Here is a 27722-nt window from a genome sequence, read left to right as displayed (position 1 = left end):
CGCGGCGCCCAGCTGATGTCGGAACCGGGCCGCGGCGTCGAAAAGGTTGGGGATCCCTGCTCAGAAGGATGGATGGCTGAGTCAACCTTGAGTCTGGTGAGATTTGAACGGCCAAATTGCAGTCAGCTGGCATTCAGCAGAAATAGCCTGCAGTACTGCACTCTAATCACTGCGCCACCAAGGCTCATAATCACTCTAGGAATATATACTTTCCTTTTGATGGCCCCCACAATCTGCCACATCACACATTTTTCTTCATCATTGCGTTGGCGAAGGGTGGGGACAGCTACTCATCTGTTGTGGACCTTCTGAAGGAGTCCATAACAGATGAGGGTATGGATTTCCCTAAGGAACTGTCATTTATGCCCTTCTATCATATGCATGGATATCTGCTTATCTGATTTATGAAACATCACTCTGGTCATGGGGGTGTGGTGTGAAGAATGCTGATCAGGAAATGTCAACTTCATTAGCCAAAGTGAGAGACTTTTCAAATGTAGTGCAGGTAGGAAACAGCTCAGTCTATTAAAATCCCAAGAAGCTTTTGCCATTTTAGAGCAATAACAACAGTTACAGAGATAGGAAAAGAAGATTTAAGAGGACACACCAAACAACACATCTTAATTATGGGAAAAAAGGGTTTAATTTGCTACAGACAGTGAATTTCACCCTAGCACCAAAGCTCTTTGTGTTTCATGAAGACAGCAATACTTAAACCAGGCCCAAGTTCAGAGAGAAAGAAAATAAAGCTTATTTTGGCTGGACAGATCCAAAAAGCTATAGACAAAATATCCAACCAAAAAGCTGCTGTAAGATTCCCCCTTTCCCCCAGATGCGTATTTTAGCATGTCTTTTGTACAAATCAACTTAATATATTCCAGAAAGAACAGCATCACAGCAAACCACCCACTTTAATGCATGATTGAACTGTCATAACAAAGGGAAAAACACTTCAATTGTTCCAGAAATATCATTTTCTTAATTGGGGGGATGGGATGGGGGAAAGATTGCTAAAAAAACAACCTACTTAAATCTCTATGAATCAATTCTTCCTAAAAATATATATTAAGTATAAAAATTAGGTTCTATTTAGTATGCTCTTTCTTAGGCAATGGGTTCCTACCAAAAAGAGCAAACAAGATCAAAAAATAAATAACCTGAATTACAGCGTCAATTTCTGCATGCTTCCCCATCCAAGGTTGTCTTCCTTTTTTTTTTTGAGATGGGCATCAGAAACTAAACAGCAGCACAGGTTTCTTCTCTGATTTATATATAAAAAAGGTGATTAATTCATCTCCAACTGCTGCGTGAGGCATTTCTTTGCAATGATTTTCTTCATTTCCCCTTTCTCCTCCCCTCCAATTCAATCAGCCTGGAGCAAACTGAAAACAAACTAGCTTCTCAATGCTTTTGAACACTTACCATTTCCCAGAAAATTCAGCGAGGGACCAGAGCTGAAAAACTCATTGAATTATTTTCATCTCTACCTTTATAGGCACTTAAAGCTGTCTCATTTTCTTGCAAGCCACATAAACCTGACTTGAGGGTGTCTTTTTTTTTATATCAAGATTTCAAAAAGTCTTCGTCCTTTAGTTTCAGCATTTCCCCCAATTCCTTTTATCCTTCTGCCAAGGAAGTCAAAATGGTTTTTTTTTTCTTCAGAAAAACTGCATAGATGTACACACTTGTTACTAAGTCACCCCATGTACCCGAAAAGTAATGCTAACCTACTTCTGATTCCTGATATCACTCCAAACGGAATCAATGACAAAAAGGAGCTGCTGAACCAGCCTAAAAAACTATGCTACCTAAAGAAGCATAAAATCATGAGCAAAACATTAATTCATAACCGCTGGCCTCCATATTCAACTATTCTGCCGAGAAACTCTTGAGTTTTTAGAAGCTGGAGAGAAAATTGCTGATTGAAGCTCCGTTCTCAATTTACAAACCTATGATAAAAAAGTCTCAAGCTGTCCTTAAGGATTGAGGGGTAGACACCCCCCCCAAATAGGCAGAATTTTCATTTTTAAAAATGCTTTATAAATTCTTTGAAAACCTGATTCTTGCCACCTTAGGTCTCTTGTGTAGTAAAAAAAAAGCAGAACCCTGTCAAGGATCCAATCGGCAAACAGGCCCTCTGGCTTCATCGGTCCTAAGGCAGGGATGGTAAAAATGGTTGGAGAGAAGTATCTGAGCTACAGGGGGCTTGTTCTTGAGCTTGGAGGAGAGGACCACCAAGACTCCCAATCATTCTCTTCACTGTACTGTGACAGGAGGAGGAGATGTTGTAAGCCAGCACTGGGGGACTCTATTGAAGAGCCAATCTCAAAGGATTCTAACATGTCCACAAGAGTGAACTATCTGCGTGTGGTTCTGGAGCCCAGGGGGGTTTTAAACCCCAGACATCTCAGGGCAGGAGATTGCCTGGATTTAAGGGGAAGTTATTGCTCCTGATTTCTCTGATTTTTTGCCCTTGGATAAAGCTGCAGCCTGTTTCAGGAGCTCTCGGTTCTTGGCCTGCAGGGAGAAAGGAAGAGAGGTGTGAATAAAATGTGCATTTCAGTATGCTAAACAATGGCTAACTACCCTGGAGTAAGCCAAAATGGCTGGATTTGCATACCGCTAATCTGTGGTTTACCATTGCTTTGGTCCCTTGAATCAAACCTGATTCCTGGAGAATGAAGGCAAATATATGGATCCCAGGATGGCGTTGCAGTCAATTACCAGGACCAGAGATTTAATCTTCTGAGGTTTTGGACTCGTGCTGGAGCCCTTCCTCAGGGAACTTCTGACAAGACTCCAGCACGAGTCCAAAACCTCAGAAGATTAAACCTCTGGTCCTGATGACTGACCCAAATTGGATCCTGATTCCTAGTGACCGCAGGAACAAGCCCATGCTGGCTGGGGAATTCTGGGAGTTGAAGTCCACACACCTGAGTTGCTGAGACTGGAACCACTTTCATAACACAGGATATTATAAACCACAATGGCTGGGTTCATGAGATGCATTGAACATCAAGCCAAAACTGAGGAAAAAAACCAACACCACATTTTGGCACAGCACGGTGTAGCAATCAAGTCTAATGAGTCTTGTGAATACTCGTAAAAAAAAAAAGAGTCTTGTGAATACTCGTATGAAATCAAGATTACCTGCAAATGTTCTGTAACTTCCTTGTGAGTTTTTTCCATCTGGTTCATTTTCACCCTCATTTGGGATTCCTGGTACTGCAGGTCAGCCTTCAGTTCCGTTATCTGCGAACCAAAACAAAGACAATGGGGCTGCTGAGAGGCATTTGCAACTGAAGTGATGCCACCCCCACCCCGGAGGAATCGAGTAAGTCAGTTCCAGGCTGAAGAAGAATTAACAGGTGGTGTTTTATTAATCTCCGAATATATTTTTCTGGAAAACTGAAACAGGCACCTAGCCCAGTTGGGGCCAACTTCCCTTCTGATACCTTTCAGACTGGCAGGACAAGAGCCATTTCCTTTTAATACTACCATCCTATTGCGAACAACGGACTGAAAATTTTAAACAACGTAAATGATTATGAACATAAAATGTGATGGCAGAAAAGTTAAAAAAAAAAGTCGGAGTTTGGATTGGTTTGCCTCTCAAAGGTAGCTTAGTTCCATTTCTCTAATCTGTATTTTGGAGCAATAGTGAAAAAATAATCCATTTTGTTATCACTTTCAGGGAGCTGAATGTCCTTGGGCAGTGCATCTGTGAAATACGTGCATATACATGAAGTTCACTGTATCTGACAAAAAGAAGTAACAAGAGATAAAGAAATGGCTACATTGGCGTTGCATGTCTGTTTTGTTACAGTAAATAATTTTTCAAATACATGAAATACTAACATTGGAGCCACTTCCTACTAAATGTCCAGTGAAATAATGACACTAGAGGGAGAGGGAGAAGACAACCTCATGGACTATGAATGCTAACATGCTTGTGAAGAAGGCACAGAAGAGGCTGTACTTCCTGAGAACGCTCAGGAAGATAAATCTATCTCAGCATCTACTTCTGTCCTACTACCGCAGCACCTTTGAGAGTGTCCTGACATACGACATTCTTGCATGGTACAGGAACAGCTCTGTAGCGGACAAAAAAGCTCTACAGAGAATCGTTAAAACTGCTCAGAATATCATTGGGCTCCAGCTACCAGCCCTGGATGACATCTTTGCATCTTGCTGTTTGAGGAAGTTGCACAACATTCTCAGAGACTCTTCCCATCCTGCTTACAATCTTTGTGAACTGTTGCCTTCTGGCAGAAGATACAGAACAATTAAAACTTCAGACCATCAGTGAGCTGTTGGACAGTATTACTTGGTCTGTTGTGTGGATCCTTGTGTTTTTAGGGGGCGGGGAATTTTGGTGGGTGGGTGGGGTGTTTGGGGATTGTCATGTGTGTGTGCGTGTTGGTCTGATCTCTGGGTATGTTAATTTCGTTGTATGTATATTGTGTATATATGTACAATGACAATAAATAATTTAAATTCAAATTCAAATACTGGACATTGGTGACTATCAGCACTATTGGTTATTTTGGGTTACTGGTCCAAAAGAAGGACATGTATTTTTTGCCAAACCATGCAGATAAATATTTCAGCCAGAATATATATTGTTTTTGAGTGCTGAATCTCTGTTGAATTAAATAGTGCTGATTTCAATCCATAAACCTCTTTATGGATTCGTGCCTGGTTACTGTAAGACCACACTACCTTAATTCAGCTGGTTGTTCCCATTTTTGGGAGTTTTGGGAGGAGAGGGGGGCCAAGCAAAGCCCAGAAGTGTTGTTTTTCTGTGATGGGGCAGGACCTCTGGAATCATCTCCCACTGAAGATTCATCTATCTCCAACAATGTCTTCAAGAAAAAGCTGAAGATACAGCTTTTCTTAGGAGCGTTTAGGGCCTGATACCATGCATTGTGTTTAAGGTTTATTCTTAGTTCTATGATTGCAGTGTGAGATAGATAGATTAGTCAGGATTTCTTGTGATGTATTGTATGTTCTAAATATTCCTATTTCTTTTTTGGATATTATTTACAATTTCTCCATCTTTCCCATACTATGGAGGACCGTCACATTTTGCCCAAATTCTAAATGAGATAGTTTTGGCCATCTTTTGTAACTCAACATTTCCAACTGTCATTTTGGTCCATATTTCTACCCTATAGAGGAGAACTGGCAAAACACAACCCAGTGTTTTATTTGTCTACCAATAAATTCCAGCTCTAAACATCAAACAAGTTACTTAAATTTCTGGACAATTATCTTGCCTATTCAATCCTATTCTTTTCTTTCCATGTTATGATTTCATCGGTCATTTCAATCATCTCATTCAAAGTGATGATTTTAGAGGAAACAGGGAAAAGATAAAAACCAACTTCAAATGAAGCTAGACTCCTGGTAAATTTATGGACAAACCCCCGCATTATTTTCTTGGCAACAATATAGAAGAAGAGTTTAAAAGATAACATAGTAATAAAAATGATAGAGAGAAGAAAGGAAACAAAGACATCAAAGGAAGATTCCCCTCCCTGAAAGGTGCCCTCCTGAGTTTCGACCGTGGCACCAACTATGACTCTAGGGCAGGGATGAGGGTGTGGCTGTTGTCATTTGTGAGTCACTGGTGGCCACTAGGCACAAGAGATTTCTGGGTGTTCTTTGTAAGGTTGGGCCAAAGGGATCCATAAGGATTGCTGCTCACTTACCTTCCTCCCTGGACTGTAGCAGCATCCCTGCTTGTGATCCTGGACTTTGACTGGGCTAGCAGGGGAGTCCTACAAGCTTATGGTCCTGAGGGCTTAAACCTGCCTTCTCTGGGCCAGGGATCTGAGGTGGTGCAGAAATTCATGGCCGCTATGCACCTCCAACACCTCTGTTGTGTGAGCTGCACTGGCTCCAAATTTTATTCTGGGTGGAATTCAAGGTGTTGGCTATTACTTTTAAGCCCTGTATGGCACAGAGCCAGGTACTGCAGGACTGCCTCTCCCTAAGGACATTCATCATCTTATAGCAATAGCACTCAGACTTATATACCGCTTCACAGTGTTTCACAGCCCTCTCTAAGCAGTTTACAGGGTCAGCCTATTGCCCCCAACAATCTGGGTCCTCATTTTACCCACCTCGGAAGGATGGAAGGCTGAGTCCACCTTGAGCCTGGTGAGCTTCGAACTGCCAAATTGCAGCCAGCCAGCAGCAATAGCCTACAGTGCTGAATTCTAACCACGGCGCCACCGTGGCTCATCAGGTCAAATAGGATGAGCATGTTCCTATTCCATTCCTTTAAATGTTGCTTATGGGATTTAGGAAGTGTGATTTTTCTGCGACAGCCTCTACCTATGGAACACCTTTCCTCTGAATTTCGGTAGTCCCCCCACCCTCCTAGTCTTGCAAGTGTGGAATAGGGTGAGATTGATGAGAGGATTTACTGATGGACTGCATGTGAAAGTTTGGCTTTGGTGCTAGATTTTTAATGTTTATTGTTTTAATGATAGATAGATAGATAGATAGATAGATAGATAGATAGATATAGATAGATAGAAGATAGATTAGATAGATAGATAGATAGATAGATAGATAGATAGATAGATAGATAGATAATGATATAGATAAGATAGATTAGATACAGACAGACAGACAAGGATGGATGGATGGATGGATAATACGATGATGTTGTTTTAACTGCTGGTTGGGAAGGCGGCTGTATGTATTAAACAATAATCAGAAAATGAAGTGATATTTCTTTGCTTTTTTCAGATTAGTATGAAGTTATACTCAACAGAGACATTACTTCATAGATCCTTTTCAAATGCAAACCCTGAAACGACAGCATGGGTTCATCCACACAGCAGTTCTGGGCTTAGAGCAGTGTTTCTCAACCTTTGCAACTTTAAGATTTCTGGACTTCAGCTCCCAGAATTCCCCAGTCAGTAGGATAGTTGGGTTATAGTTGCTAAGGTTGAGAAACACGGGCTTAGAGTCTCATCAAGATGTTAGATCCTGACCCCTCCTCTTCAAGTAACCCTGGGCGAGCAGAACAGGGAGCAATGCAGGAGAGTCTGCTGTGAAGCAAAACATCCCAGCAGGGAGCTTCAAAGGTGTTACCTTCTTTTCTTTCTCCAGGATCATCTGATCCTTCTGGTGTAGCATTTTCTTCAAAGTAGCTACTTCTTCCTTCAGTTGGGCTATGATGACAAAATGATCGGTGCCAGGGGAATCCAAGGCGAGGTCTGGAGAAAAACTGTAGGAGACCATTGGAGTGACTTCACTGGGCTCATTATTACAACCCAATATCCATCCCAATGGATCCATAAACAAGAGAAGATTGGATCCAAAAAGTTATAGGTTTGGAAAGTAACCCTGGTTCCCATCCGTCACTGAGTTTTAACGCATTTCATGGGGGGGGGGGCATAATTTCCATACCTCTTATTCAATTGTTTCAGGGTGCCTCATTAAAAAAATATAATAACACAAATGTGTTGCGCTGGTCATGCCCATGTATGGTATCTGGTACAACCTTTTATTTCAACATCTGCTCTAAATAGAGACTTCTATTCTCTTCTTAACCATTGCTTCTGCAAAGCAAAACTGTGTTTTGCATTTCTGCAACATGAGGTTATTTTTCAGTAACGCACAGCAAGCTGCTGCAACCCTAACAGCCTGACAACATAATCCTGAAACTTGATGATCTTCACAAGACTTCATAAACAGGCAATACTGAGTTGTTTGTATCTAAAAGATGCAGTAAGGTTTCTGGTGAGGATTAAGAGTGGTTTCATCATCTTCAGGGAGTGGAGACAGTATTACAGCAGAGATCAGCACCTGGAGGCACCAAATTCTCTCCAGACCAAGAAGGGAATATGAAATAACCTATCTGATCTCTGAACAGATGCTCCCATAGGTTAACTGCAAAACTGGAAGCTTTTGCAGTTTGGTTGTGAGTTGAGTGTTTGGGAGGTGTGGGATTCCATCTATGTTCACAGCTGTGGAACAGTCAAAAATGGACAAAACAACCAGCCAATCTGCATTTCTTAATCACATTTTGATATAATTACTGTACAGTCAGAGAAATTCCCTTTTACAACGGATAAGGACTTATCTTAGTGATTTTTGGCAGAAAGCTTAACAAGAGATGGTGTAAGTAACTTTAAATTGGATGAAGGGGAAAGTTATTTGGAAAAGATTTAATTTTTCTACTGAATTAAACAATTGACTCAGACCTTCTGTGGGAACGCTGCTTGCTTTGCACTAAAAGACTCCCAATAATTGGCTGAATTTACAAAACAAACTATGAAGATAACTTGAGCAGTCAGAGTACTTGATGGTAACCATGGAGATGGAAAATATGACGTGTGTTTACAATTACAGCTTTAAAAGACATAGGAATGAGTGAAGTTTATCTTTGTTAGCATTTTCATTTTTAAATAGGAGTGTAGAAAAAGAGCAGGCAGAGCTGGGGATGGAATTAAACAAGTCATTAGCCTAGAATCATTACTATCCCACAAATACTCTAAGTCCAACCTCTCTTGAATTCTGTTGACCTTTATCTGGCACCCAATTTAGTATTGAACTTTAGTTGACTAGATTCTTATATAAAGGACTGAGCAATAAATCTTCTGAATTGAAATTTAACCTATGATCCTGATTCTTTGTGCTCAACATCTGGGCTGCAAGATTAGAGTAGAAGAGTTTCCTTGGAACCAGAGGTGATATTCAGCAGGTTCTGACCAGTTCTGGAAAACCAGTAGTGGAATTTTTGAGTAGTTTGGAGAACCGGCAAATACCACCTCTGACTGGAGATTTTACAGTATCCTTCCCCTGCCACGGCCACCAAGCCACGCCCACAGAACCGGTAGAAAAAAAAAATTTGAATCCCACCACTGCTTGGAACAGCTGGTCAAGAAAGATGATAAAGCAATTTGAGTTTACTTCAGACAATGCTCGATCAATTAGGAACTAAATTGACTCAATCACTTGAATTCAAATGTACAGTCCTTGAAAAAAATGGATGAAAGGCTTGATAAGATGGAAAACTCTGCAAAATAAATGTCTGAAAGTATAAAACAAATTAATTTGGCTATGATTTCTAAAGCTGAGATGTTACCAAAGGCTTTTTCTGATCATAACCCTGTGAGTTTGGTTGATAAAAGGAAACCTACTTTTTTCAGATGGAAATTAAAAACAAGCTATTATAGAAAGACTTGATGGTAGAAGATTACAAACAAATTTTTTATAAATAAATAAAGTTACTAATTTAAGAATGATTTGGGATACAGGAAAACTTTCATCACATGTTATTTCACATAAAATAATACTAATCTTAAAAAGACGACCCAAGAGAAAACACAGGCTATTTTGGATATGATAGAAAGAAAAGAATTTGCCAGATAAGTTAAGAATTTCACATCAAATTAAACTTTTAAAGCAATAATTGTCAACAATTGTTAACTGTAAGAGAAATGGAAATAAAAATAACTCATGCAAAGCAAAAGAATGTTGAATTTGCAAATAAACCAGGGAAATGGCTAGCTATAAACTAAGAAAAGAGAAAGAAAAGAAAATGATTTTGAAACTTCAAGAGGGAGATACTGTATTAATGGACAATGCAGTTATACAAAAAATATTTCCTCACTATTATTCTAATTTATATAAGGGATATATTTCTCTGGAAAATAAATAATTTTTTAGAAAACCAATGTTTAGCAAGGCTTACAAAGAAGCAAAAGCAAGTTATGAATGAACCCATAAAAATAAGGGAACTTTCTGAAGTCATTAAAAAGATTAATCCAGGAAAAGTACTAGGACCAGATGGATTATCAGATTCCTATTGCAAATCCTTTGAGGATTAACTTTTACAACCCCTCCAAAATATGATGAATTCTATTTTACAGGGAGGAAAGATTCCAGAGACATGAAAAGAGGCTAATGTAACATTAATCCCTAAAGAGGGGCAAGATCTAACTCTAATAAGAAATTGTCAACAATTTATAATCTTTATTCAGTAATGACATTGGCCTATAATGTCATTACTGAATAAAGATTATAAATTGTTGACAACGTTTTTATCAGATAGACTTAAAATAATTTCTTCACAAATTTTTGTCACTTCTTTATATGTGTTTTTCCTCTTTGTGCACTTTTGACTTTATTTTTTCACCTTAAATATTACTTTGTTAATTTTTATGTTTGTTGTTTAAAATTCTAATTAAAAAAAATAAACACTGCAATGTGATTATCTGGAAAATAGTGAGATTCATTTTTTTTTCTTTCCTAAGAACAAACACTTAACTTTCCAAAATTTCTGATTCCTTCCACTGGTTGGATGGCTCTGTCTGTACTCATAATAATAATCCCTTGTCACACCATCAAATAGATCAGGTGCTTTCTATTTTGAATTTTTCTGCATTAATTGCAAGACTCCAGAAGTCCTGTGAGGCAAAAAGGATAATTCTAAATCTATAGCAGCCTCCTTCAACCTAATACCTTCATTAGAAATGTGAGTTGCCAGAAAAAATTGAATCAGAAAATATTCCAGAGAATGATTCAGCTATGATTCAAATTAGGGTACTGGTAGTCCTCGACTTAGAACAGTTCATTTAGTGACTGTGCGAAGTTACAACTGTATTTGTCTCCTTTTTACCTATAGTCTGCACAAGTACCGATCACATTATTAGATTAAAAATAAACATGCCCTTGTTCTATGCGATTTGAACATTACATAAATTGTAGAACATGTTTTGATGTATGGATAAAAATATTTTTACTGAAATGCTGAAAACTCTACCAGGCAATAAGCAATAGAACAATACACAAGTGCAACATAGTCCTAGTTTTTTGTTTTAGTACAGTGACCTGAAAAGCAATTCTGAGCTTGTCAACTTTATCTAAAGTAGAACATGTTCCTACACTCAGCAGTAAACATAGCAGGATTATAGCTGGGTAAGATAAGCTATAGCTACCAGTATATAACCCTTGCTTGCTGGCTATTTCAGACTTGTACATAAACCCCCTAAAAATGATTACTCTCTGGAACATTATGGGATGCTAGCAAAGAAGGAAGACAGGACCTCCCCTTACCCAGCCCAAGGCAATTTAAAATGGCCACGATGAAGAGACAATCAGGGTGGATTTCTCTGCTAGGTAGCAAAGAAACATAGAATAGTCATTTTCTTCACTATCTTCGTCCCTCTTGTTAACGCCTTATTGTCTAAAGCAGGGGTGTCAAACTCGATTTCATCAAGGCCGCATCAGGGTTGGGGGATGGGACAGGGAGTGTGGTTAGCTCAATGTCACCCGTGTTGGGGACACCTGTGGTGTCCTGAGCGCTCTGCCAGCAAAAACGGGCTCCTGAACTCAGTTTTTGACTGCAACGGTCTCCTGCAACCCTCTGCCAGCAAAAACTGAGCTTGCTAGCAGAAGCACCACGGGCCGGTTCTTCGCTGTTTCCAGGGTGGCCCCGTGGACCAGATCTAAGCACCCCGTGGGCTGGATCTGGCCCCCAGGCCTTGAGTTTGACACCCCTGGTCTACAGATATCAGAGAAGTACAAGTACTCCTCAATTTACATTCATTTAGTGCTTGTTATAATGGCACTGAAAAAACAACAACTGGATGGTCCTCGTACTTATGGCAACCGCAGCATCTCCATAGTCACATGATCAAAATTCAAGCACTAGGCAACTGGCATGCATTTAGAAAGGTTGCAGCATCCTGGGATCCTATAATGGTCACCAGCTGGCTTCCAACAAGCAAAGTCAATGGGGGAAGCAGGATTCACTTAACGAATACTTGATTCACCCAATTGCACTGATTTGCTTAAAAACTGTGGCCAAAAAAAGGGTTGTAAAATCGGGCATGACTCACTTAACAATCACTTTGCTTAGCGACAGAAATTCTGGTCCCAACTGTAGTGTAAGTTGAGGACTATTTGATTGTTCTGCTTAAATGAAGGCACAGTCACTTCCCAAGTTTGCCGATCTGATGCAACTCTGATGCAATTTCCTGCTGTATTAACCTCCATATCACAGGCAGATCTGGGGCAGAAATCTTGCACTCCTGAGTGCAAGAATAGTCGCAGTCAGATTCCTGCTGACTCAACTTTGTCTGCAACCCAGTACAGGTAGTCAGAACAAAGGTTCAATTGGGGACCGTTCAAAGTTACAACGGAACTGAAAAAAAGAGACTTAGGACCGTTTTTCAGTTACGACCTTTGCAGCATCTGCACGATCATATGATCAAAATTCAGATGTTTGGCAACCGACTCGCATTTATGACCGTTGCTGTGTTCCAAAGTCATGTGATCCCCTTCTGCCACCTTCTGACAAGCAAAGTCAGTGGGGAAGCCAGATTCCTTTAACAACCGTGTTACTAACTTATCAACTCCAATGGCTCACTTAACAACTGAGGCAAGAAAGGTTGTAAAATGGGGCAAAACTCACTTAACAAATGTTTCAATTAAGAAAAATTTTGGGTTCAATTGTGATCGTAAGTCAAGGACTACCTGTAATTTCTTTCTCACAGTTTATGCTGCCCTCCAGTGGCTATGTAGGAACACTGCAAGGACTTCTCATCCAATTTATGTATTAGATTATCCCACCTTTATTATTTTATAAGTAACTCAAGCCAATGAACCTACATAATATTCCTCCCTCCTTTGTTTTCCCCATAAGATAACCCTGTGAAGTGAGGGACTAGCCAAGTCACCCAGCCTGCTTTCCTGCTTTCCTGTGAGTTTCCTAAAACTCACAGTCTCCTGGTTTAACCACTAGGCCAGGGGTCTCCAAACTTGGCAACTTTAAGACTTGTGGACCAACTCCCAGAACTCTCTAGCCAGCTGGCTGGAGAATTCTGGGAGTTGAAGTCCACAAGTCTTAAAGTTGCCAAGTTTGGAGACCTCTGCACTAGGCTAAGCTAGTTCTCATTTCCAAATAAATCTCCCTCAAAAGTACTCTAGAAATTATAGATATTAATAATGTTGAAAATTTCAGATGCTGCAAATGATTAAGAGGTGCCTCTATAATTCAACAGAGGTTTGAAATACTTTGGTTTTAGATAATTTAGATTATCCCTTGGTACCCAGAAACTATGTTTGCTTAAATAAACTGAAGAACATTTCTTGGATCCCAAAGGTGCTTTTTTCAAGAAAACCCAGTTGCCTCTTGAAAAAGCACCTTTGGGACAACCATGGCCTGGATGACTGAGAATCTCCATGAATATTTGTTGGGGTTAGCTGCAATCTGATTATGTCATCAAGGAGTTTCTGACTCGTGGCAACCACATGAGATTTCTTCAAGATGATCTATCCCTATCATGTCCTCCCAATAGTCCAGTGGTTCCCAAACTTTCTCAGTCCACCGCCCCCTTGGTGCTACAAACTCATCCTCAGTGCCCCCCACCCAGGGGTGGGATTCAAATTTCTTAACAACTGGTTCTGTGGGTGTGGCTTAATTTGTGGGCGTGTGACTGGCTAGGCGTGGCTTGCTGGCTGGGCATGGTTTGGTGGTCATGTGACTGGGTGGGCGTGGCCAGGTGGCCATGTGACTGGCAAACCAAATATAAGTGGTCCTCGTTTAATGGCTGGTTGCTTAGTAAGTGTTCTAATTTATGACTGACCTCCCCAGAGCTACTTGACCTGTTTTTGGTGTTTTGACAGCCATGCGCACGCATACACACACACACACACCCTTCTAACCCTGCTGGAGCAGGTGGTTGGACTAGATATCTCATTCACTTTCTCCTCCCTTCTTTTCTTTCTCTTTCTTTCTGTCCCTTCCTTCCATTCTCCCCTCTTTCTTTGTCTATCCTTTTTCTTCCTTTCTCCCTTTTTCTCTCCCCTTTTCTTTCCCTTTTCTTTCTTTTCTTTGTCTTTTCCTTCTCTTTCTCTCTCTTTCTCTCTCTCTCTCTCTCTCCTTCTCTCCATATCCCATTCACTTTTTCCTCCCTCCCTCCCTCTTTCTTTCTCTCATTCCCTCTCTTTCACCCTCTTTTTCTCTTTCTCTCTCTCTCCCTCCCTATCCCATTCACTTTCTCCTCCCCCCTCTCTCTTTCTTTCTTTTTCTCTCTCATTCCCTCTCTTTCTCTCATTCCCCCTCTCTTTCCTTCTCTCTCTATCCCTTCCTTAACCTATCTACCTATTTTCTGCCCAGGCAGGTGTGGCCTAATCCAGGAGTCACCAACCTTTTGGACCTCAGGGACCACAAACTCATAATTTTAAATCCTGTGGACCACTAATTTGAATTTTGAGTGATGGTGGCACAGGAAACTTTGGCCGGGCTCTCAAGAGATGAGAGTGACTCCGGCTTCTTCCCTCTGCTAACAGGCAAAACTGTCTCTTAAGTATCAACAGTGAGGTGTCACATAAAATGGTTCGTTCTGTATTGTTGAATTTCTACTGCTTATTGCCTCAGGTATTAAATACTGTCACCTTGATTAGGAGGGGGAAACATTTACTGTTTTGCATTTCGTGATTATCAGAAGCCGCTCTCCTACCGGTATAATAAAACGGAACTATTTTGCCATTATATTACAATTTCTCTTTCTCTCAACAACCTCTCTCTGCAATGGGCCAGTAACATAAAATACAAGAAGCCTTGCCAAAAGGCTCCGATTTTGTGACAGGGACCCACACCACAAATACGTGAAACTCTTGATTCCTCCACCATCCACGGGAGGAAAAAAAAACACAGCAACACAAGGAACCAGAAATCTCCCCTTCAAACAAAGGAGTGGCCGGCTGGATGCGGTTTTACACCCGGTGCCCCGAAGGACTCCAGAAGCCAGGCTCAGGGGCTCCTAATAGACGCGTAACCGGAGGGGGGCGGGACAGGGGGGCAGGGGGCACGCCCTCAGGCAGGACTGCAAACAGGACACCCGGGAGCTGGCAGGGTTTATGAGAGGGGCAAAAGCAGCGGCTGCTGCGGCAGAGGAAGAGTTTTCTTCCCCCTTTGTGGAAGCCCCTTCCAGCGCTGCCTCCAGCGCCGATTGGGAGTTCAGCGCTTCTGAATGGAGCGCTTCTCTGGCTGCCGCACTTTAGCGACGGGTGCAGGCAAAGGTAGCGTCCTCGGGGCTGCGCCACTGGAGCAATGCTGGCGCTTCGGGGACGAGCCACCTCCCCCCACCCCCCGTGTTAGTGCGGTGCAACAACGTTGTGCTCCCCTTTGCACAGGAGTTCGGCCAGCTATCTGCAAGATCGTCTCTCTTGAGGAGCACTTGACAGTTTGCAGATATCTTGGCCGCCTGTTAGCGGAAAGAAGCGGCCAGAGTCGCTCTCATCTTGAGACCCCGGCCAAAGTTTCCCGTGCCGCTCACACTTCAGCGCTTTGACTCCCAGTTTGGCCAAGTTATCTGCAAAATCCCACCCCTGAATTGCGCCCCGCGAGGGGGCCACCTCCAGTGCCCCCCTGCCACCTCTTAGTGCCCCCCTGCCAGCCTGCTTGCCTCTTAGCGCCCCCCTGCGGCATTCCACCGCCCTCCAGGGGGCAGTACCGCCCACTTTGGGAACCACTGCAATAGTCCATTCACTGTCTCTGTAACTGAGTCCATCCACCTGGCTCTTCTTCCCTTTCAGTTTTCCTAACATTACAGCCAGAATCTCCAGAGAGTTGGGTCTGTATATAATTGGTTCAAAGTAGGATGATTTGAGCCTGATCCTTTGTGCCTAAATGCAAACCTGCAAACTTGCAGTTGAATATGGTACAGCATTAGGCCAGAGAGTGTCCTAGGAAGCCCTTCATTCAATCCTTGCATCGGAATGTCCACTCTTGGTGGCCACAGGCCAAGTTTCCCCAGTCAGTTATTTTTCAGATATGTTGTGACTACAATACCAAGGACTCTCCAGGCAGACTGGAGGCCATGATAAAGAAGGATTCCATAGAGCAGTTTTGCTTCCTCAACCTTGTGGAAGCAGACTTGCTTGGCAGGTTTTAATTTAACAATTACAGATAACCCTTTCTTACTGACTACCTCTTAGAATGACTATTAATAATCAGTTATGATTATGTTTAAAAAATAGCTTTCTGAATAATCCTTGCATTTACAACCACTGCAGCATCCCCCCAGTCAAATAATCATCATTTATGTGCTCTGCAACTGGATCGCAACAAGTCGAGTTAATAGAGAAGGGGAAAATAAAATTGTAAGTTGTGGTCATGTGATGTTTCCCTTAACCCAAAGTTAGCTTGTAATCTTTCATGGCCATATGATATTTTATTTAAGCAAGCATGATGTTTAGCAATGGAATAACCGCTCCCAATTGTGGTCACTAAAAGAGGACTACCTGTGCTGAGTTGCTATAAATGAAATAATTTGAGTATTTGAACCACAATATACAGAATAAAATAAATGTTATATTAATATGCACAGTTCTGTTACACAAATAGAAAGACTGAACAAGACTAAAATCATAAAAGACAGGGAACACTGCATTATTATTTTTCTGTATCACAGGCCTGTTGGAAACTATGTCTTTAAATTGTTTGCAAGCCAATGAGAGCCTCCATATGTCGAGGCAAAGAGGAGCTCTGCAGGAGACATACCAGTGAAATTGTGGCATGAAGTGGGTGGGTGGGGGAAGGAGAGAGATGTCTATCTTCCTTTCCAGAATGACTAATTTTGTGGCTATTTTGAGGAACTTCTACTTTTCATCACTAAACACCAGAATGTGTATCAAATGCTTTCTTTCTTTCCTTCCTTCCTTCCTTCCTTTTTTAAGCAAAGACAAATCCAATAGCCCTTTAAGTAGCTTACCTATTCCCATTGGCTAATATGGCATCAAACTTGGGTTTTTTCTTTGGGAGTTCATTCTGAATAGAAGATGTAGATAAGGTTTTCTGGCTGCAAAAAGAGCACAGAAGAAAAATTAACCACAGCCTGGAAACCGGCCAATCTGAAATCCCAATTTTAAAATTTTCAGCCATTACCAATAAAAGAGGATGTTTGAAGCTGAGGGTGATCTCTGAGCTTGGCTGTTTATCCAAACTATATAACATACATCAATGCTATAGGCAGGAATTCATGAATAGTGATTGTGTGATGTCATGTCTAACTACGCCACTATATTTGCTTAACAATGGTAAGTGGAACTGTCACAATTGCTGTAAGTTGATGCAGTTCACAGCATGTTGTATTTGACAACCCCATCGTTTAGCAATGGAGTTTGCAGTACCAATTACCATTGTTAAATGAAGACTAGCTATACTTAAGCAAACCTTGGCTTAGCATATGTCAACAAGATCATTGATGGGCTAGAAAACAGCATGCAAAGCAAAGATACCTGCTGTAGTGGCTGCCACAGTTAAGTCGGCCATATTGCTCCTTTTCTGGCAAGCTTGTCCGAGAGGAGGTGTTTAAATGTTTACGCTGTTCTTTGGTTTTTTGTAGCACTCGCTTATAGGAGAGTGTGCAGAGCCAACAGAGTAACTTCCCATCTACCTGAAGTCAAGGAAAACAACAGAGAAATGGGTTTCTATTAGTAGATTTGATCAACAGATTCATGTGCAGATAGGAACCAACCTGCATTCTATAGTATCATGTTGTATAAAATGCAGTTTGCAGCTTACAAATGGGCATCAAAAGGTCATTTCAGAGAAAACATGAATACAAACTTTAATTGGTTTAAACAATTGAAAAAATGTGGCCAAAACAGGATGGAAGAGGCATGTGAATCCAGCAGGAATTAGAAATAGGCTCATCTATCTTTCCCAATAACAATCACCCCATTCTGAAACCCAATGAATTAAAAAAAAATCTGCTATTTAATACAGATCAACTCTTCAATTTCCTCTTAAGGAAAATGATATTCGATTCAACTCACAACTTATTGGGAAAAAACAATGCTTAACTTATACAGGTTTTTTTCTTCTTCCAAAAGCTGTAAAATTTGTTATTCATGATTTCGGTTCTGTCTTAATGACTGAGGTGCAGCTAGAAATAATGGCTAGCACCAGTTAACTGCTGCCCAGGATACTGGCAAGTACAATAATGTGCTTCCAGTCTACAAGTATCCTTTCTCTACAGGTCTAGGACCACCATTGATCTATGGTCTATGACCACCATTGAGACCCAAATTTATCTTGGTAAGTGAAACATTTAAGTGAGTTTTGCCTCCATTTTATGATCTTTCATGCACAGTTGATAAGTGAATCACTGCAGTCGATAAGTTATTAATCCAGTTGTTAAGTGAATCTTGACTTCCTCATTGACTTTGCTTGTCAGAAAGTCGCAAAAGGCGACCACTTCAACGGTCATAAATATGAACCAGTTGTCTAAGCATCTGAATTTTGATCATGTGACTGTGGGGATGCTGCCATAGTCATAAGTGTGAAAAATAGTTACAAGTTACTTTTTTCAGTGCCCCTGTAATTTTGAACAGTCATTAAATGAACTGTTGCAAGTCAAGGACTACCTGAAATGGACATACAAAGATACTCACTTTTTTCCTATCATCCTTCCTGTCAAAGGCACATTGTTGCTTACATTGTTCGCATGAATGGGGTGGCCCATATTTCTTCTCCGAGTTCGTACACCGCTGGCACTTGTTGCCAATAAATGCTGCAATTATGTTGCAGTACTGGCATGGCTTTGGCTTAAATAATAAAGAAGATGAAACAACAAAGGGATTAGCATCACTTTGGAATATATAAGCAAATCTGCTCAAATGCTCCTAACAATGCATTCCAAGCTTTTTTCAATGATATAATTTTTTCAATGATATAATTGAGTAAAAGTAGGGGGGAAACGGATGATGACACAAGTATTTAGCTTCTCTATAGTTGTTACTTTTCTTTGATCAACCACGGAAAATAATCCTCTTATACACTGAAACAGTATTATAGCCCTCACACAGCTTAAATGTTTAAAAAGTGTTTTAAACTTACAAAGCAAGAATGCACATTTAAAGATCTTTAGGCACTTGAAATGTAACAAATGTACTTAAGAATACAATTTCAATTAACGCTCAAGTGTCTTAGCTGGCTTACATGAAGACATTCTTTGTGAACCCCTCATTTGTTTATCAGGCACTAGGCCAGTGATGGAAAACATGTATCAGCAGTCAGCAATTCGGAGCAACTCTCACTACAAACTATAGCTTCAGCAACTTTCAGATGTGTGGACTTCACCTCCCAGGATTCCACATTCAGCATTCCGCCTAGGGGAATCCTGGGAGTTGAAATCCATATACCTTAAAGTAGCTGAGGTGGAGAAACATTGTACTACCAGACTATCAACCCATTTCAGCTAATCTTTAATATGTGGAGTTGGGCAGCATGCAAATTTAATAGCAATTTATAATAATACACATTTCTATAAATGACTTTTTCTCTGCTACTGCTTTACTGCTACTTCTATTAGTGATTTTATACCATTGGTAAGCATTCCAAATTGCTAAAGGGAAAAAAGAGTTTTGATACATACGGTTCCATAAAGTTTCACATTCTGAGCGCACTTCTTGCATATTGTATTGGTTTTACTAGCAAAAGGAAAAACAGAGTATGAAAAAAAATGAAACTGGACAATGTGGCTTAGGTCCATGCAGCTATTCAGATTCCATCTCCAAAGGATGTTTTAAGACATACAGGAGTGCAAATTGAGCATCTGTTTGCAATTCTTTAAAGCTGCTGCATCATTTTCTTGGGATGGCATCAGAGGTGGTATTCAGCAGGTTCTGACCAGTTCTGGAGAACTGGTAGTGGAAATTTTGAGTAGTTTGGAGAACCAGCAAATCCCACCTCTGACTGGCCCTGCCCCCATCTATTCTCTGCCTCCTGAGTCCCAGCTGATCGGCTGGGTCTTCTTTGGTTGCCCTGCACAGGAGAACGGAGCTGGAAAGCAGGTTAGTGGGGTGGGGAGGGAATGGGGATTTTGCAGTATCCTTCCCCTGCCATGCCCACCAAGCCACACCCACAGAACCAGTAGTAAAAAAAATTGAATCCCACCACTGGATGCTGTAGCTATGGCAGAAAAAGATGCAGCTGCTTTAAGAGGTGCAAGTGGGTGAGCTAAGTGAATGTTTGAGATGAGTTACAAGAAGTAGGATTTCGGCAGCTAATGGGCTTTGGGCTGCACTAGTTTTGATCCTGCTCCCCATCCTCTCCATTTTGCAAAAACAGCTATCCTCTGCAAGAGGGAGACCACGAAGTACGTGTTGTCACTCCTGGGAATGCAATATTGTGCTCCACCAGAGAAGGAAGTTGAGTTCACACCAAATAGTATTGGGGGGAAAAAAGCTTTTGAAATTCTGCAAAGAGGCAAAAGGCACCCATTTCTGTCATTATACTAGAGCAATCAGTGATGCAGCCTCTCAAATTAATGAGGTATTAAAACTTTTAAGGCATCATGTCTTTGTTGAGAAGCTCAAAAAGAAAGTTAAACAGATCTGCAAACTGAATTATGATAAAGAGACTGATCTGCTTGCTACAAAGTCAAGAAATCAAAAATTTGGAAAAGGTGTTTCTTTTAGGTGTGACTATGCAGAAAAATCAGACTGCATTCATAAAATCAATGAGCTGATTCATAAATATGCACAGAAAGCAGCCAGCTTTGAGACAGGTCTTTGTTTACCATAGAGATCTCTAGCAAATGAGCACATTATACACAGATTATTTTGATTTTTTTTCCTCTTTTCTTTCTTGGAAAGCTATTTCTTGTAACTTATTTAATTGGATTTCAAATGTCAAATGGGGGAATTCTTGTAATACCTGTTCAGTGTTCAAATGCCTTGGAATATCTCAAATTTTTATTTCTATTGTCTCTTATTTTAAGACATGGACTGATGTACAAGTTCTAAAATAAAAGTTATGAACTCTGTCAGCTGACTTAAAAGAATCAACATTAAACAAAGATAATTTTAAAAAGAGATTGCAAATAGATGTTAAGCATGTTTTGGAGTTTTTAAGACTACAAAGTCTAAGGCTATACAGCTGCACAGTCCCAATGTATACTGATCAAATATAGCAGTCAGAATTTTAAACACATTTGTGGCTTTCACATTATGATTTTATCTTATAACAGAGGTTTCCAGTTGATTAGACTTCATCTTTTATTACCCCTTAGTAATTATGAATGGGTAGATCATAGGCAACATCTGGAAATCCACAGGCTTACTGTGCCATTCATTATATGGTTCTTGGTTGCCTTAGGACTGAGGCCCACTTTTAAGGCAAAAATGTGTAAATATTCTCCCAATTTAAGAACTGGATACAAAGAGAAGGCATTGCTGGTTGAAGTATTCATATTTAAATTAATTGGAGCTGCTCACAAGTTCCCAAAATTACTATAGCCTATGGCAATCCTACCACAAAAAATAATTGTCACTTAGATGAGGGGTCCCCAACCACCAGTCCGTGGACCGGTACCGGTCCGTGGAACAAGTCCTACCGGGCCGCTGGTTTGCTGGGCGCCGCCATCTTTTTTTGATGAAAAAGTGCTTCCGGTGAGCTTTTCCGGGTAGAAAGCTCACCGGAAGCACTTTTCATCAAAAAGATGGCGCGCAACGCTCGGTGAGCTTTTCCAGGTAGAAAGCCATTTCTACCGGAAAAGCTCACCAAGCGCTAGTGCCGCCATCTTTTGATGAAAAGTGCTTCCGGTGAGGTCACCGGAAGCAACTTTTTCATCAAAAAGATGGCGGCGCCCAGCTGATGCCAGTACCGGGCAGCGGTGCCCAGCTGATGCCGGTACCAGGCCGCGGCATAAAAAAGGTTGGGGATCACTGACTTAGATCAATATAACTGAAGTAACAGTCCATAATCCCTTTCCCAAGAAGCCCCACTGAATTCAGGAAAGCACTTTTCTAAGCAATCTTCAACAGAGCTGAATTACTCTCCATTTACAGACAGTCCTTGACTTACAACCATTTAGTGACCTCTTGAAGTTACAACAGCACTGAAAAAAGTGACTTACAGCAAGTGCTCATTCTTATGTCTATTGCAGCATCCCCAAGATCATAGGCTTATTATTTGGGCACTTGGCAAATGGCACATATTTGCAGCCGTTACGGTGTTCTGGGCCAAGTGATTAACATTTGTGACCTTTCCAGTCATCTTCCTGCAAGCAAAGTTAACGGGAAAGCAGGATTTGCTTAACGATCTCATGATTCACTTGACAGGAAAGTCATAAAATCAAGCACAACTTATTTAACAACCATCTTGTTTAGGAATGGAAATTCTGATCCCAATTGTGGTTATAAATCAAGGACTAGCTATATTTGCAAATGTAATTTTTTCTGGCTGCCACTGTTTGTACAGTTCAAGCTTACAGATATGGTGGATTTTAATTCCCTTCTGGCCAAAATCTGGGGTCCAAGTCCCTATAGCAATTTGGCATATTGAATGTGCAGAGCTACCATAAAAAAAAAAAATCCGCATCTGCCTTCATTGTGGATGCAGCATTACACATGGGAATCCCAACCCTGTAATTACTGCCAATGCTAGTGGCACACTTCCATATAGTTGGAGCTGGCACTAAGAGCATTCCAGGGAGCTACTAAAGGAAATGATGAGTTGTTCTAGAGTCATGACTAGTATTACAGTTGCAATGGAGAAGAATTTTTTTTTTTTTCATAACAGCTACCTCACGTGGATAGAAGACAAGAAGTATTTTCCATACTTTTTATCTTGGAAGTGCTATCTGTTCCAGCAGAATTTATTTCTAAACTGCTACAAGCATAATTTAGAAAACTAATGTAAAGTATTTGTTCTTCTGCCTGGCTGAACATCAACAAGTCATAAAGCATTTTGAACTATTTATTGGTATTCAAAACACATTGGAAATAAAAGAACAGAACACTGTAAAAAGTTTTCATGTGGGAAACATCAGTCATTCCACGTTGCTACTTCTTAATAAGTTATCATATGCAGTATTTACCTCTCCTGCTGGAATTCAGTTCTACAGTAGGTACATTTAACAATTGGGTGTGCAATTCGACATTCCTGAAGAAGAAGAGATGAGTTAAAAAGACTCGAAATGCATACAAACTCCCAGAGAAAAGCATCAGCAGAACCAAGGAAATTATACTGTATGTAGCACTAGCACTTAGACTTATATACCACTTCATAGTTCTTTTACAGCTCTCCCTAAGCGGTTTACAGTCACCCAATTGCCCACAACAATCCGGGTCCTCATTTTACCGATGGACCCAGGATGGAAGGCTGAGTCAACCTTGAGCATGGTGAGATTCGAACAGCTAATTGTAGGCAGACCGGCAGTCAGCAGAAGTAACCTACCATACCGCATTCTAACCACTGCGCTACCGAGGTAAATAGCACACAAAATGTCCCATACGTGTAAAATCAATGGATTGATTGAATTCAGCTGTTAAGAGTAATAAGAAGGGCTCTCCCTAGGAAGCAGTTATGATCACAGCACTCTGTAGTGAAATTTATGGTTTTTACACAGCTGTTCTTTATCCTAATCAATACCTTAGAATAGGGGTGTCAAACTTGCGATGACATGGTCGTCACGTGACGTATTGCAACTTTCCCCCCTTCACTAAACGAGGGGTGGGCATGGCCAGCGCGTGATGCATATGGCCTGCGGGCCGCGACTTTGACACCCCTGCCTTAGAAGAAACCATTGACATTTAATATAAACTTCACTAGGTATCACATAGCATAGAAAGCTGCATCAAACTCTAAACAAGAGTACAAAGTACTAGCAAATCACTATAGCAGCGTAAAAATATCCAATGCAATTTAATGGTTCACTTAAAATCCTGTTTTGCCCACAAGGATCCTGAGATAGTAATCTTCCCTCTAATCAACATTATTTTTCTCCATCCTTAAATTGCCCTCCTAGAGCCTTTTCTCCTCCAGTTTAATTTAATCCAGAACAACAGACATTATTGTCCTTTTTACTCTTATCTAAGTGGTTCCAACCTCTGCCAGGATACTTATCTACAGTATTAATTTTATTGCCTATATCTTATTACTATATAGACTTTATTGCACACCAGTTTCAAACTGGAACAATTTAGTACAAGGATGGCATACAAAAAGATAATAACTTGCAATGACTATACCCCAAATTTAACTTAACAAGCACCATTCAGAATTTATTTTGCTAGATACACATCTTAATTAAATCAGTGGCTAATGAACAATAAATGCTTGAAGGGAAAATATCTAAACTATTAAATGGCCATAGGGTTAAAACCACAAAGCATCTGTTTATTCAATTCCAAATTACTTTCCAAGGTACATTTCTCATCATCCATGGCCCAAAGAATCAAATTTTTCTTAGAAATAAGTATTGTTGAAATCAGTGGAATTTACTCTCAGGTAAATGCTTCTGAATTCTGAGGGCCATTTCTTCACTAGCAAGTTATATTGCTATTTAATACAATTAAGGTATTTTTTAAAATTATATCTTCCTGATTATTGTATATGGGTACAATGATGGTAGGATGGCTCTAAAAATGTTAGAAATCAGGATTGGGGCACTGGCCTTAGTTTCATGACACACCTCTTCTCCTTTTCAATACATTTCCTCCTTGGAGATATGAAACCTGGAGAACCAGTGTAGCATAGAAGTCATACAAAGCTGATTGCACATATCATACTTCCATTAACCAGGATTTGTTGAATTAACTATAATTACCTAGGTGTGTACAGTATAAATCTACAAACCATTATGACTGATTGACTAGAAATTTAAGATAAATCACAGTACAATTCCATGCTGCTTTCCTAAACCATGTGCCCTCTAGATATGCTAGATTTCAACTCTCCAAAATATAAACAGACTTCACATGCCCCTTTCCATAAGTTGAGTAGCCCTCAACTTATGGCAGTAGTGGAAAAGGCTGTGACCAGAGTCACATTATCCAACCATAGATGCTTAGACTACAGTCTCCACTCACTGGTGATGTTTACAAAACACACTTAATCAGGTCACACTTAACCAGTTCAGATGGACAGTTGTATTAGTGTATGCTGTCAAAGAAAAATCAGAAGGAATCAATAGCACCTTTTGTGATTTACACATTTTATGTAAAGGCAAAACCTTTCATGAGTTGCAGCTTTCTTCATCAAATGCAGCTCCCAAAAGTGTCTGCTTTTTAATAAAATCTGTTATTGTATCAAAAAAGTTGTTACCAAACTCCTGATTTTCAGGTCAGATACACTGATACAATGTTTCAAATTTGATTAGTGTTGACTTTTCAGCATTTAGTGTCCTCTACAAACAAAACAGGATTAAGTCAACAACCAGGTTAAATGCATTGCCCTAAACATCACTACTCTGAAGCTTAGAACTAAAACTGAAATAATTAAATAAGATGAATTTTATTAATTTTTAAAATTTTACTAAAGTTCTTAACTTTATCTTACAAAAGGGCAGTTGTATGGATGAAATGGGGACAAACCTCATTTATACTCCCCTGATTTATTTTATTATATTATATTTATTATGCAATTGGCTGAAGGTGAATCAAGACTTAATTTCTTCAATAAGCAAAATACAGATGCAATAAATACATACATACATACATACATATATAAACCCTTACAGAACTATTTCATTCTCCTTTCAGCGATCCCAATTATTATAATTCTTTTTTTTTTTTGGTCTTGCCTTTACTGGAGAGACAGATGAGGATGCCGGTCTAGAAACCAGGAGACCATGAGTTCTAATTCTGGAATGAAAACCAGCTGGCAGATTTTGGGGCCAAACCCTCTGAGGTCAGCCTACCTCACAGGACTGCTGTTGTGGGAAAATAAAACCCCCTCACAGGACTGTTGTGTGGGGAATCCAGGAAGTGTTAGGTGTATGTGTGTATATATATGCACACACACCACACACACAAGTCTCAAGACAGTGACCATACCTAACACCTCCTGGATTCCCAACAACAGTCCTGTGAGGGTCGTTTTATATATTTTATAACATATAGATATAATATATATACACACATATTATATTGTATATGTGTGTGTGTATGTATGTATGTATGTATATAATAATAATAAATAAAATAATAGGTAGTACTCTCAAGGTGGCGACCTATCCGATAGCCCTGCTCCTCTTTTATCCAGAACAACCACCTTGTGAGGTGGGCTGGGTTGAGAGGGAGAGGGAGGGACTGGCCCCAAGTAACCTCTTCGGATGGCCATTTTTGTCCATTAGTACCGCAACAACAACCCCATTAAAAGAAGCCACAGCGCTGTTTTGTTTCAAAATTCAAGGCGGCAACGGGCAGCGCAACCCCAAGAGCCCTCAGCCTCACTCCGGAGGCGGTAAGGATGGATTCGGGAGTGAGGAGGGAATCGAACCGAGATTCAAACCGAGATTCAGAGTTTCCGCTTAACAAACCCGACGCCACTTCCCCTCGTCCCAACTCCGCTCACCCTTCGGCTTCCCCCACACCCGGCCCTGACCTTACAGAGCTGCTGCCCCTGGCTGAGCGCCTCGAAGGGGAACCGCTGGTGGCACTTGGTACAAGCGTAGAGCGCCGCCATTCCGCCGCCTTCCCCGACAGGCGCCGCCTTCCCCCAACCCGACGTGGTGTCCCTTCCCTCCTCTCGACGTCATTGGCTAATATCAATGCCATTTAGCCATTGTGAGGTGGGCGCTTTGGCCTTATTTGAGGCTCATTGAGTCTCCCGAGACGTCACTCAGGAGCGGGAGGCGGGGCGGCTTTGTGTGTTTGGGGAAGTGGCAAAGGGAAAAAGACAAAACAAAACAGGAGCTGCGCTCTGACGTCACGGGAGGGCGCCATCCGAGTTGGTGGTGAGGGAGGAGGAGATAGACGTCAGGTGACCCGCGCGAGGAATCTTTCGCCATAGAGAGCAGGGAAGAAGTGAGGCTAGAGTGGCTCACGGTCCGGTTCAAAGCGAGATGCCGGAATAACGGAGAGATTTCTGCCTCGAAAGGAACACAGTCTTGTGTTGCGTCGACAGAGGCAACGCGGACCGACCCGTATCCATGCTTCGGCTGGGCTGTCAGCCGATTACGTACTGTTCATCTCTTCGGGGGACACACACCAAGTCTTGGCTAGCAAACGGACGTGTCTTTCTACTGACCCTAAATCTCATCTCGGACTGGCCAAAATCGGGACACTGTTCCACAGCAGCATCGTCACCTTTCTCCCCTGCCTTGTTCTTGCTCCTTCCGTGTTTAGGGCGTGCAGAAAGCGAGCCTTAGAATCACAGTCGTGGAAGGGACCTTAGAGATCCTCTAGTCCACCCCCCCACACACGCCCCACCTGAACATATATTTTCTTAACCCAGGGGTCGCCAACCTTTGGGACCTCAGGGACCGCCAAACTCATAATTTTTAATCAGAGGACCAGAGATCCTGGGAAAATCCCCCAAAAAGTCTGCAGGAAAATTCCCCACCCCATTTTCCTACCGATCGGATTATTCTTTATTTGGAATCGCAGGATACCATCTCCAGTTCCGTTCTCAGTGGGAGAGAGAGGGAGACTTGGCTTCATGCAAGGAAAGCAGCAGAAGCAGCAAAAATCTTTCTTTCTCTCTCCCAAATTCTGCCAGAAATGAGTCTTTGTGAGATTTGTTGCGCCGGTGCAGCCTCTTGGAGCAAGATGCTTTGCAGGGTCCCAAAGACTCATTTCTGGTGGAGTTTGGGGGAAGAGAAAGAAGGACTTTTGCTGTTTTCCTTGTGTGCAGCCAAAAACAAGAAGAAAGAAGAAGGAAGAAGCAGCCCGGTGGCCAGGCGAGGCATGTGGGGCATGTTGGGCAAGTTCCCCCCCTCTGCCCCTTCCCCCTC

The 27722-nt window shown here is 41.1% G+C and overlaps 1 protein-coding gene and 1 pseudogene across 4 annotated transcripts; one reads left to right on the top strand and one right to left on the bottom strand.

The window, feature by feature from the left end:
* Positions 1 to 624: 624 nt before the first annotated feature.
* Positions 625 to 26614, bottom strand: FAM76A (family with sequence similarity 76 member A). Of its 4 annotated transcripts, none has more exons than XM_026676095.2 (9): positions 26377 to 26609; positions 22863 to 22927; positions 19416 to 19470; positions 18433 to 18585; positions 17275 to 17432; positions 16749 to 16835; positions 7111 to 7246; positions 3151 to 3252; positions 625 to 2517 (listed from the first exon to the last, which is right to left on the bottom strand). In XM_026676095.2, exons 1-9 carry the CDS (start codon positions 26542 to 26544, stop codon positions 2431 to 2433), a joined length of 1011 nt encoding a protein of 336 aa, XP_026531880.2. In that variant the 5' UTR covers positions 26545 to 26609; the 3' UTR covers positions 625 to 2430. The 4 variants fall into 4 exon arrangements, with proteins under 4 accessions (XP_026531880.2, XP_026531882.2, XP_026531883.1 ...); XM_026676097.2 differs by having other exon boundaries at positions 26372 to 26477; XM_026676098.2 differs by lacking the exon at positions 16749 to 16835 and having other exon boundaries at positions 26377 to 26614.
* Positions 19954 to 20566, top strand: LOC148129891 (mesencephalic astrocyte-derived neurotrophic factor pseudogene; annotated as a pseudogene).
* Positions 26615 to 27722: the final 1108 nt, after the last annotated feature.

This window comes from Notechis scutatus, chromosome 8 (genome assembly GCF_049901735.1).
Source record: "Notechis scutatus isolate UNSWTSFEM ecotype Mainland chromosome 8, rNotScu1.2, whole genome shotgun sequence".
Taxonomy (NCBI): domain Eukaryota; kingdom Metazoa; phylum Chordata; class Lepidosauria; order Squamata; family Elapidae; genus Notechis; species Notechis scutatus.
This window is presented reverse-complemented; position numbering and strand designations above follow the sequence as displayed.

Coding starts and splice junctions, on each gene's coding strand:
- FAM76A (XM_026676095.2), bottom strand. CDS start 26,544: ATGGCATTGATATTAGCCAATGACGTCGAGAGGAGGGAAGGGACACCA. Junction 18,586..19,415: donor ATGTGAAACTTTATGGAACC/GTATGTATCAAA, acceptor TTATTATTTAAG/CCAAAGCCATGCCAGTACTG. Junction 17,433..18,432: donor GGAAGGATGATAGGAAAAAA/GTGAGTATCTTT, acceptor CCTTGACTTCAG/GTAGATGGGAAGTTACTCTG.